The 12,693-nt window shown below is 35.3% G+C and overlaps 1 protein-coding gene across 4 annotated transcripts; it reads right to left on the bottom strand.

Annotated features, from left to right (window-relative positions):
- Window positions 1-1,706: 1,706 nt before the first annotated feature.
- Window positions 1,707-12,454, bottom strand: LOC110716722 (probable protein phosphatase 2C 62). 4 transcript variants are annotated; one of them, XM_021895355.1, is made up of 10 exons: window positions 11,925-12,453; window positions 9,900-11,842; window positions 8,428-8,543; window positions 7,498-7,573; window positions 7,023-7,107; window positions 5,514-5,680; window positions 4,441-4,584; window positions 4,153-4,281; window positions 3,531-3,575; window positions 2,031-2,098 (listed from the first exon to the last, which is right to left on the bottom strand). In XM_021895355.1, exons 1-9 carry the CDS (start codon window positions 12,115-12,117, stop codon window positions 3,558-3,560), a joined length of 2,871 nt encoding a protein of 956 aa, XP_021751047.1. In that variant the 5' UTR covers window positions 12,118-12,453; the 3' UTR covers window positions 2,031-2,098; window positions 3,531-3,557. The 4 variants fall into 4 exon arrangements, 3 of the variants coding, with proteins under 3 accessions (XP_021751046.1, XP_021751047.1, XP_021751048.1); XM_021895354.1 differs by lacking the exon at window positions 3,531-3,575 and having other exon boundaries at window positions 1,707-2,098; XM_021895356.1 differs by lacking the exons at window positions 2,031-2,098; window positions 3,531-3,575 and having other exon boundaries at window positions 4,395-4,584; window positions 11,925-12,454.
- Window positions 12,455-12,693: the final 239 nt, after the last annotated feature.

Below are 12,693 nucleotides of genomic sequence, written 5' to 3'. Positions count from 1 at the left end.
GAAAAATTGAATACCTAATTGTACTCTTAACTTTGATTAAAGAGAATATAAATCATTACAAAATTTAAATCAATTGATAAAAGAGGATAGTACTAGCATGATTAGTTCAAAAATTTGCCATCTGATTAGCCTCCCAATGATAATAATTAAAAGCGACAATGTTTACCATTAGACAATATTATGGATTGGGCAAGAAAAATACCATTTACATTTGACGATTTTGATGCTAGTCAATTTTCAAATTACAAAGCCCAACGTCAACCTACTTTATAAGATTTAAAACATGCTCCACCTATTATGTATGCTCCAAGATATCAATACCTTTCAATTTGTGGGTTTTTTTCCGTGTGAAGAAATTACCATACACGGTACATTGTACGGCTAACCCAAATGCTGATGAAGCGATGACCAAGAAAGTCATCAATTGCATTGTACCGTTCACAATTTTCAACGAAATCGACGATCATTGCTAGTAATAAACACACGTTTGAACCATCCAATTCTTTTTAAATATAAATTATACATCATGCAATACAAAAGAGAAACAATGTTATATTTTGTATTATTTATATAATACCCTACATTTAAATCATATATATATATATATATATATATATATATATATATATATATATATATATATATATATATATAAAGGAGAGTTTTTCCCCGAGTTTTTAGAGAGCCACGTAGGATTTAATTTTCTTAGCGCGCCATGTAGGATTATAAATTTAAGTGGTAGCCAATTAAATAAGAGATTATTAATTCTTCTACATTTAAATAATTCAAATGCCACGTAAGCAAAATTGACGAATGAGATTTTAAAGTTTAAATTAATTAAATACAAATTATTATCTTTTGAGATTAGAAATTTTATCTAATATTTTAAAACTAATATAATAACAATTTTAATCAAATAAATATGAAAAATATTTTTTTAAAAAATACTAATAAACCGTGCATCGCACGGGCTTCGTCTAGTAAAATTATAAAGAGGATTTATTTAACTTTAATGAACATTAACTTATACTTATAAAGTTAAATGTTATAAAAACAATGACAAATGTTTTTGTAATTACATTTAAATGATTAAAGTTTATTCAAGCTCTAGTATAAAATCAAAAGCAAACTCAAACAAACCAAATCCTTAACAAGTCATATTCAAAATGTTTTTATTTTTATTTTATTTTATTTTTTTAATTTATTATTTTTATTTTCAAACCAACCGATACTCAAAAGCAAACTCAAACAAACCAAATCCTTAGGGTTCGTTTGGCATTGCTGTGGTTTTCTGTTTTTTGGTTTTTTGTTTTCTAAAAGTATATGATGTGTCCCATAATGAATCAAAAATTATATAAACTTATTAAAATTATGATAATTTTGAAAAGTGACAACAAAAAAAAGAATACTGAAAACCAAAACTGATGCCAAACAAGCCCTTAACAAGTCATAATTAGAATGTTATGTATTTAGTTATTTATTTATTTTAAATTTCAAACCAACTGATGCTCAATTCAGATCACCAGATCAGCTTGTTCGCTGCTCTACAAGTGTGCTTGTTTGGTACTCAATGTTGATAAATGAATAAAAAGTGTTACGCTTGCATGTCTGCTGTCTCCAGGCAAAAGTGTGTTGCACATTCCAAGTTTACAGATGGGTCTTGATTTAGCATCACTTAGATCAGTTAAATGGGCACAAATTAAAGATAAGTGTCATCATCCTGTAATTTTGGTTTTATCTACAGGGGTAAAAAATTTGCATCATGGTATCATCAAGTAGTATTACAATAGTACAGACTACAGAGCTCATAAATGTCTGCCAAATGGAGGATTTGGGGTTGGGGCGTACATATGGTTACATTGCCCTTAAAATCATTTTTCCTCTTATTGCTTAGTGATGGCTTTGCAGATCAATACTACTAACTATCTAAAAAAACCTATCTTTTTTGTAAAAGTGACACTATAACAGTCACGTGATCAAGCTTGCCACCACTGTATCCAGGATGACCAGCCGCCTTTGCTGCATCAGCAAAGGGACTTCTTGCAGATTCTGACCTCCCCACTTCTGCTGCTGTGGTTGTTAAGAGTTCTGCTAGGTCCTGATAACAGAGAAGGGAAGAAATATAAGACTCAAAGTTAGTTATCAACGGATGGGGAAAGCCAACTTTAAGGGCAGTGAAAGAGCCAGCAAATGAGAAATACTTCGGTGCTGATGATGTGAGAAAGAAAACAAATTGATTTGAATCAAGCTTTTTACAATAATGCGACTGACCTCTGCTATCAATTAATCACAAAAGTAGCTTTGTATGTAGTTTATTTTCAAGGTTGAAGTTTGGAATATAGGCTCCTAAGGGGTGGATGCAACGTATCAGCTACATGAATGCAATTAAGAAAACCTAGGCAAATGCAGCTCCCACATATTTTCTACCAAAAATCTAGGTTTAAATATGTTGTTTCCTTGATCCTTAGCAACCAATAGGCAATTTTAAAAAATAAAAAAATAAAAAATATTGATTCCTTATGACAAGACATTAAAGATAACAGCATACTGCCACTTGATATGTTATACACCTAGTATTTTCTGCAAATTACCTGGAAATTTTAGTAGCAACTTTTTACTGTTTACGGGGAGAAGGGTGGTGATGGTTGGAGGGAATGTATTGCATGTTAAAGCTTTCTTTCAACAGTTAATAGACTTTTCATTAATCTACAAAGCATCTAGGGATACGGTTATAAACATACACAACCCAGTCCCCACATCCAGCTAATAGAGAAGATCTAAATTGGGTGGTGGTGTTAAGGAACAGCTACCCGGACGTATCACAATTTGCAAATTACCACTTGAATGGTAGTGAGAATTACATGTCCAGAAAGAATTGTGAGGGGTGTGTGTAAGGCCGTATGGGCTATATAAAATAAAATAAAATAAAAATAAAAATAAAAATAAAAAGAAAGAAAATGAGCATTGACAAGAGAAATAAAAAAAAAAGTACGATCAATCAATCAAAGCCTTAATTCCATAAGTGGAGTCGGCTAGCATGAACCAAATTTGATTATTCCGTATAGTCGACATAAATCTTCTTCCTCCCATCTCTTACGATCCAATGCTTTATCCTCATGCAAATCCATAAACGTCATATCCTTCCTTCCTAACTCCTTCCAACCAAGTCATTTTCGGTCTCCCTCTCCCTCGTTCAAGCCCTCCATGGTCCCACTCTTCCACTCTTCTGACCGGTGCACCCTCGGGACTCCGTCTTACAACGCAGACGGTGACGGTTTTCTCTTATTTTATCTGCAATGCTTGCCACACTTACTTTCTTGCGAATAACCTTATTTCTGATTCTATCTCTTAGAGTGTTCCCACACATCCATCTTAACATGCGTTTAAGGAGTGAGTTTTTAATTTTAGTTTTTTTCTTCAAGGATGGAAAACAAGGATCCGACCAACTAAACTTTTATAGTACAAACCAAACCGTAAAGGAGGAACAATACTATCCATAAATCCCTCACACAAAGTGCTAATTCGTTTACCTCTTTAAAGCAATGATGAAAAAATTATCAATCCAAAGGTGTTACCTGTTACTATATGAGAAGACCAAAGAATGTCAGCAAAGTCTACTACTAACTATTGTTTTTAGCACAATACGAACAAAACTTAAATGTAGCTGAAATAAACAAATAATAGGTGGGTGACAAGTTCTACACAATGTTATTGATGCTTAAGGACAAAATCTTCCCCTTTGTCACTTAGATGTGAACCATGTGGTTCAACCAGTCAGCCTCAGAAAAATCAAGATGCAGGCTCTTGATCAGCTTGATACTTAATGTTAGTGTGTTCAGGCAAGGGACTGTTTCAACCAGTCAGCCTCAGAAAAATCGAGATGCAGGCTCTTGATCAGCTTGATAATTAATGTTAGTGTGTTCAGGCAAGGGACTGTTTCACAGTTTTATCACTATAACTAGTTGTCCTGACCAGGTTTTAGTGTTTCAGAAAAAGAGGCTTCGCTGCCTCTCTAAATGTCTTTGAGGGAATAATTTAGCTCCAACCCAAGAAACCTACCATCTTTAATTTTGTTTTTGTTCTAAATTGAAATGGAAGATCTGATGATTTATCAGTTGAAAAAAAAAAATGCTACTTGAGGTACACACACACCTGTAAAGTCATCCCAGCTTCCAGAACTTTAGAAACCATGGAAGCAATTTCTTGATCATATAGATTATCAAAAAGGCCATCAGTTGCTGTTATGATCACATCGCCATCTTCTAAATCAATATGGTATTCCTGAAATAAAGCATAATCCCATTATTACCATCGTAAATCTCTAGCAGAATATTTAATATGACAACATAGCTGTTTCTTTTTGTCATTAAATTATTAGGAACTATAGTGCATGCCTGCAAACCCAGAGATCCAGGTTAATAGCTTTGTACTAGAGAATACCTCAGCATCTTCCACTGAATCATCACCCAAACCAATTGCATAAGGAAAACTGAACTCATGAACCATTGGAGAAGATTTTTGGACGACGGTCCCATTCCGTATTATAACAAATCCCGAGTCCCCAATATTTGCCACATGGAGGACCTACACGAACAATAAATCATAAAAAAAACTGACCTCACAGAATTAAGAATTCTTACATTTAGAGCCAAAATTATGTTAGTTTCTACATTAATAAGCTGAACATTCAAATTAAGCATTCACATATTCAATAGAATTCTGTCCATCCCAATAACCAAATTGTGCTGCGCTAGATACAGTAGGGTGGATACCTGAATAAAAGAAGTTACTTTGGTTTATTGTTGATTAAAATAGAATCTTTTTGAATACTTAGAACCTCATCAGAAGATATGCAACATGCAACAAGATTGAACTTATTCCCAACATTTGGATTTTACAATTCAATATACGAGGAGAGAGGACTTCTCTATTGCCAAAGACAACTAGCTTAAACCAATCCTTTTTAAGTAGATATTCATGGTATCTTGTCTATCTTCTACATTAAACCTGAGGATCCACGAATGAGTAAATAATAAGCCCACTTAAACATAGAACTTCCCATAAAATCGATTTAGAGACTTTAGACATCACATTAACACATCAAGAAAATAGAATTGCTAATTAAAAGAAAAGGAAAAAATAAATAAAAAAAGTAAAATGACAGTATGTAGTCATCTACAAAAGATCAACACAATTAAACCAGTTTAGCAAATATATCTTGAGACCCATACATTTTTGGGTCTTTCTCTAAGAGGATATATGATTTGTACATGTGATGAAATAATGTTAGATTATGTAAATAATCTACAGTATTTAGTTTGTAATTATCTTGTAAATTATATAGTCAAAGGGCTATCAATTAGTTCCTATTTTTATATAGTCAAAGGGCTATCAATTATCTTGTAAATTACATAATCTAACAAATAACAAACCATTAAGAGATGAACAGGACATGCCCTCTAACTACTCATTACTTTAGAGTGAAAGGCAAAAAACCAACTCCGTAAAGTTACCTCTTTGTCAAGGTGAGCAATCAAAACCCTAGCTGCACCAGTAGATTGTGTTATTGCAGCACTTTGCTGGAGAAGCTGTTTAACGTTGGTTAATCTAGCACTCGTGCTCTTTAGTAGCTTTTCACAGTTCTGCATGAATTCGTGAGCATACAATCCCATGTCCACTCCTATAAACAGAAGAAAAGAATCAATTAGAAAGTAATTTATCTGGAAGACTGGAAATAAGAATTCTAGACATGAAACTAAATATACTTGGATAAAGGGAAAATCCATTAGAAACTATACAAGAAAATAGTAAACTCTCATCATAATAGAAAAACAAGGAATCCCAATACAATGTACTAATGTGCAATGTGATATATCTGATGATTGATGGGAAATTATCATGCAATGTACTAATGTGCATGACAGAAGACAATCCCATGTCCACTCCTATAAACAGAAGACAAGAATCAATTAGAAAGTAATTTATCTGGAAGACTGGAAATAAGAATTCTAGACATGAAGCTAAATATACTTGGATAAAGGGAAAATCCATTAGAAACTATACAAGAAAATAGTAAACTCTCATCATAATAGAAAAACAAGGAATCCCAATACAATGTACTAATGTGCAATGTGATATATCTGATGATTGATGGGAAATTATCATGCAATGTACTAATGTGCATGACATATTAAGTTATCTCTTTCCAGAACACATATTTATCAATAATTCCAGCACCTGCTACAAACACATAAAAAAGCAAATTTGGCAACTTTTACATATTACTTCCTCCATTATGAGTCCAATTAGGTATTCAATTAATTTGAATGAAAGAACATGCTACTAACAGAAGGTACGCAGGCAACAAGAGTTTCTTCAAAAACGATCCATCAATGCAATCACATGGAAAGCATGCAGTAAATGTTTCAAAGCAGCACCTCATCATGCTCTCAAGCAACTAATGGGTGCAAGAATGTAACCACTTTCATAAATTTAAGCTACAATAGCTCCTTTCAATATCATCACAGACAACACCACCATAGAGATGTAAATCTAACAAGTAGATAAATAGGCTACTCTTTATTTTTAAGCATCCAGTTTACTTATTGACACCCCCCGCCCCCAACCCCTTAAATCTAAAAGCAACAGGGAGTGGTCACAAGATCAAGTTGGTTAAATTTTAACTATCCAGAAATCCAGGACCACAATAGAGCAAGTTGGCTCTTGATGATTACAAATTTACAATGGTGCATTATTCATTAATCAAATTCCTCTTCACAATAGAATATTGTTGTTCACTGTTAGCAGGCTAAACCAAATGTCTCAAGGGCCTCTTCTTGTATTTGTAGCCTAATAAAGGCCTCTAGCATCAAGGGTTTATTGACAACCCCCAATTAACGGGTAATTTTGCTAGATACAAAGTTTCATAAGAGGCAATTTAGTAATGAAATGAAATTTTAAAAAACAATTCACGATAATACGATGGAGAACTGGAGAAGCCAGTTAATAATATGAGAATTCACCTCCAAGGGACCATTGACCAACGCCGTCTGCCACACCAAACCAGTTCTTGGAAACAAAATGGGCATCCTTTCCACCTGTCAAAGCCTGGAAATTATTATTCTTTGTATTACTGAACTGAACGTAGACTAAAGGTCTGAAAATCAGTTTATTAATTCTCTATCATTCACATGCAGTTATCAGGTTTCCCAATAAAATGAATTAGTAACTTTCCCAAAGTACAAATCTTCATTGAAAACATGACAACTTCACAAAATTCTTGTAGAAACATCAGCATGGCCTTGTCTCTACAAGTTTGCCACAAATTTCTGATTAGCTTAGCCTTATGCTTTCAGTCAATATTCTGTATATACTGGGAGTTTGACTCAACCAGAGGAATTCATCTGACCTGACAGAGACACTATTTGCTCTCTCTCAAATCTTTAACAATTAAAAAAGATAAGCTCATGTGGAAAGCATTAAATAGATTATCCATACCTCAGGAAAATGTTCCAATGATGCAACAGCTGATGAAAGAGAAAAGGCAGGAGATGAGGGTTCCGCTTCGTTCAGACTGAAATGGAGTAGGCATACAAGAAACAAGCAGCTAGAATAAGATGATAGCTAAAACATAATCAAGGTGGTGGTATGTGCACACATACTAACATCACCAGTAATCTACTAGATGAATTAATGAAATAAGTAATCTTATTCCTATGTTCTGTTTTAATGTTCCTGCTATCCTTTCATAGCCCCTTTCAATTTATTGTTCCTGTTTGGAATATTCCATTTTATTACCTACTATTTCCCTATATTGATCAACTAGTCCCCATTAAGAAATTCAATGCCTTTTAGCCCCCCCTCCCCCCTGTTTATGTCCCAAACAACCCGATAACTCGACTCAACCACTTTTACATTTTCCTTTAACGACCTTTGGTATTTCCCGAAATTGCTTGTACATTAAGATGGAACAGAGGGGTTAAACTAAAGAAAAATGCAATGAGGGAAACATATGTGTATGATGATTGGCAAAGATTCTAGACACCTTATAAATAGTTCATCTTTCCTCCTCTCCTCCCCTCCCCTCCACAGTCCTCCCCCCTTTCAAAGCAGTAGCTTAAAGTCTACTTTAAAAGTCAACAATAGGAAAACTTTGAAGTAAATAAATTCCCTTTAAACCATATTCCATGCTTTAATACGGACACACTAGATGAAACAGTAACCCAAGAATGAGTGTATGAGGAATTATGCAGACTTGCAGAGAATATGCAATTATGCAAGCATATTGAATGGCAAGTATTTGATAAACTACTAGATAACTCAGGTAATAGTTACCTAAAAGTTGGGGGTGGGGACACCCTAATTTGCAAGGTTGCTTTAATTCAGGCAAAAAAGTATAAAGCTTCAGTAAAACGAATTTAAGTCTACCTGTCAAGACCAATTTCTGGTGAAGATATCTCTGATGTAATAGGACCCGCTGCTACCAGACTATTAGTAATATCATCACCAGATTGTGTAACAGTATTATTTATGGCATCATGAACCTGAAAAAAACACATCAAAAAATTTCTAGATACAAAAGAGAGAATAGAAAAAAAGGAAAAACTTATTATTAATACAGAGGAGATGTTCTTGAGAGCTTTAGGCAATACATAAGCTACATAGATGAAGCCCTATCGAAGTCCAAAGATATAATAATGACATAGAACATGTCTTTATTTATGGTCAGCTGTTAAAAACAGATTAATTTTACAACTCTTACTAATTACAAAGTGTGCTCAGCCTAATCATGTTAGTCCCATGCAGGTTCTTTGCAGGAAACCCTGGAAAGTACCAGACATCACAAGTTATAGGAAGGACTGCTACTTTGCACACATAAAGTGCCCCAAATCAAGCTAGTTCTCCAAACTATTCTCACAAGTCTCAAAGAGATAATGTATCAATTTACCAGCAACAAATCCTTTGGAAAAAGAATAGAAAGTAAAATAGTTCTTTCTCCCTAAAACCATAAGTAATTCCCTTTCATTTTGCTTTGTAATATATATACACTACATAGTTAGCTATGCCTCCAAATTTATGCTCTTCTCAGGAGATTTGCTCTTGTTATCCAAGAGCAGATAATATATGACATTCCTCTAGCAAGACATTGCATAGCTCATGCAATTCTTATTGCAAAAGGCACGAGTTTTGGATTTCCAAATACAGTGTCTCCTTGTAGAAAATACATTCTTTAACTGGCTACATCATTGCCCCAAAGTAACTTTAAATAGTATTCTCTAATATAATTGTAAATCTGTACAACAAACTTACCACCTGGGTAATAACCTACACTGATTGTAAGTTCATTTTAGACAGATTACATAACTAAAATATTTTCGTGAAAAAGAAATGTTAATTGTTAAATAGTGAAAGTATCATAGTACATATATTGTTAGAGATCATCTTCAGACATGGGAAGTCCAAAAAGGTCAATTATATTAATTTTTCTAAATGTGGCTTATCTATGAAGCAAGAGATGTCAACAAGAAAAATTTCCAAGAACAATAGAAATGACAGGAAAACCACAATATTCCCAAACACTGATTGAAGCACTTAGATGCATCCACACTTACACATGAATCAAATTAACAATCTGTTACGTGGAAGAAGGGACAACTTATTTGGAAAGCAGAAATATTATGACTATTGTTTAATCAAATTGAAACTTTCCATGTTCAGCGGTTCTCCTACAGTCCTAGTTCTATGTGAAGATATACGAAACAACCAACCTAAACATAACCACATATCCATTTTTGCAAACATAGAAATCTCACAAGCAAACAAAAGTGATTAAATGTAAGAAGGGGAAATAATAACTGCCTTTTCTTTTCAAAATCAGAATAACAAAATATCAATCTAACCTTGTTGGAGTCTAAAAATGATCCCAAGCCAACAACATCATCTTGCAACTCAGAACTCGTTTCTTCTTCAAGAATTGGTTCTGCTTCGAACTTTTTAGACATCAATTCTACTGAATCGTCATCCTCATCCATTGGTATTGGGTGATTAACCGTAAGGACACATGCCTTCTCCGTCTCATCCTTCAAAGACACTGATGTATACTCCGCAATCTCATCCTTCACAACTGCCTTTTTAACAATCTCATCCTCCACGATCTCGTCCTCCACAATCCCATTCTTCACAGTCTCATTCTCCAAAGATACTACCTTATCCTCCACAATGTCGTCCTTCCCAATACTGCCCTTGATAATCTCAATCTCCAAAGCCACTACCTTTTCCTCACTCTCATCCTTCACAACGTCGCCCTTCACAGTCTCATCCACCGAAGACACTACCTTATCCTCCTCAATCTCACCCTCTACAATGTCGTCCTTCACAGTATCATCTACAAAAGACACTACCTTGTCCTCAATGTCACCCTTCATAGTCTCATCCACCAAAGACCCAACCTTATTCACCTCAATCTCATCCTCCACAATTTTGTCCTTCACAACGTCGCCCTTAACAGTCTCCTCCACCATAGAATCTACTTTACCCTCCCCAATCTCATCCTCTACAATCTTGTCCTTCACAATGTTGCCCTTCAGAGTCTCATCTACCAAAGACAATACCTTATCCTCCTCAATCTCATCCTCCACAATTTCGTCCTTCACAATGCCGCACTCAACAGTCTCTTCCATTTTAGACACTACCTTATCCACCTCAACATCATCCTCCACAATTTCTTCCTTTACAATGTTGTCCTTAACAGTCTCTTCCACCAAAGACACTACCTTACCCTCCCCAATCTCATTTTCCACAATCTCGTCCTTCACAATGTTGTCCTTCATAGTCTCTACTATCGAAGACACTACCTTATCTTCCTCAATCTCATCCCTCACAATGTCACGGATGTCACCCTTAATAGTCTCTTCCACCAGAGACATCACCTTACCCTCCTCTATTTCATCCTCTACAAACACGTCCTTCACAATGTCGCCCTTCAGAGTCTCTTCCATCGAAGACACTACCTTATCCTCCTCAATCATATCCTCCACAATTTCATCCTTCACAATGTCCCCCTTCAAAATCCCATTTTCCTCCAAAGACACTACCTTATCCTCCACAACACCGGCCTTCACAATCTCATTCTCCACAATGTCGTCCTTCACAATCTCATCCTCCAAAATACCGCCTTTCACAGTCTCATCCTCCTCCAAAGACACTACATCACCCTCCACAACATCGCCCGCGACAGTCCCATCCTTCACATACTCATCCTCCAAAGACACAACCTCATTCTTCACAACCTCATCCTCCAAAGTTTCCACTACACCTGAAGCTTTGACATCCAAACTCATCCCACCGACATTAGACCGCTCATCAACACCATGCTCAACCTCATCATCATCACTCTTCTCCTTAGAACCTTCACTCAATCCTTCATCCTTCCCAATCACCACACCAACACTCGAATCACGCATCGTAACGTCGCCATTTCCTCCCTTATTCTCATACTTCCCCGCATCAAAATCACTCAAATTCTCAACTCCTACCACTGAATTTAAACCACAATTCTGCTCATCTTCAACAGAATTTCCACTAAATTGAGCATCAGACTGTAAATTAACAACATTATCAGCATTTTCCTCACCAATTTCCTTCAATTCAACACTATTCCTATCAAAATTCTCCACCTTAGTCCTCTCACTATCATTCTCATCATCATTAACAACATTACCTTCTAAACTTTCATCACTTTCTCTCTCCAATTCCACTTCAATTCCGCCATTATTATCCTCCAAATTTCCAGAAATTTCACTCGCATCACCGAATTTGAAACTGACACTACCATCAGCGAGCTCTGCACACGAACAAAAAAAAAAAAAAGCGTCAAAAATCACAAATAATCCTCAAAATTACTGCAATCAGGTTTTCAACAGTACCAATTCTAGAAATTATCTCAAATTGCGAAGAATCAGAGCAGAGTTTGGTGACAAATGAGGAGTGAAAGAATCTGCGACGAAGAGGAGCGAAGCGAACGAAGGAGAAGGTAGAATGAGGAGAGAGAGTGAGAGGTGAGAAGAGAGAGAAAATGGAGGAATTGGAAGAGAAGTTGGTGTGTAGCATGTCCGCCATTGGAGGACTTGAGCAGAAGCTCGAGAGTGAGGATCAAAATTTGGTATTATCATGTTTTTTGCATTAATTATCGGTTCAAAATTACGTGGTAGGATATAATTGGTTTAGGTTATGGTGTTTTTAAATTTTTGTGATTTGGAGAATTATCGTCACCTCTTGGACTAGACTTTTGATCAGGTCGGTTTATTTGGTTGTCGGATTAGATTAGTTTGATTCTAATTATTAGTGGTTCGATTTGGTTAGAATATTTTTTTATTATATTTTTCACTTGTCTTTGAACTTTTTAAAGAAAGCTCTTCTCCTAAATAATGCTAGCAAAACACCCAATTCATAAATTACGGTCAATCTTTTATTTATTCCCATTATACCGTCCACGTAAGCTCAAAGAAATAACCTGATTTTTTATCGGTCCAGCTATCAAGTAGCGGTTTATCCTCAAAAAACCGCCACTTGAAGTAGCGGTTTTCAAAACTGAAAACCGCTACTTGAAGTAGCGGTTTATATCAAAACAAAGCATTGGCTTTTAACATGAAGACCAACCGCAAGCTTTAATTCTTGCTGTTCTTGCTATAAACT

This window comes from Chenopodium quinoa, unplaced genomic scaffold (genome assembly GCF_001683475.1).
Source record: "Chenopodium quinoa cultivar QQ74 unplaced genomic scaffold, ASM168347v1, whole genome shotgun sequence".
NCBI classification, from domain to species: domain Eukaryota; kingdom Viridiplantae; phylum Streptophyta; class Magnoliopsida; order Caryophyllales; family Amaranthaceae; genus Chenopodium; species Chenopodium quinoa.
This window is presented reverse-complemented; position numbering and strand designations above follow the sequence as displayed.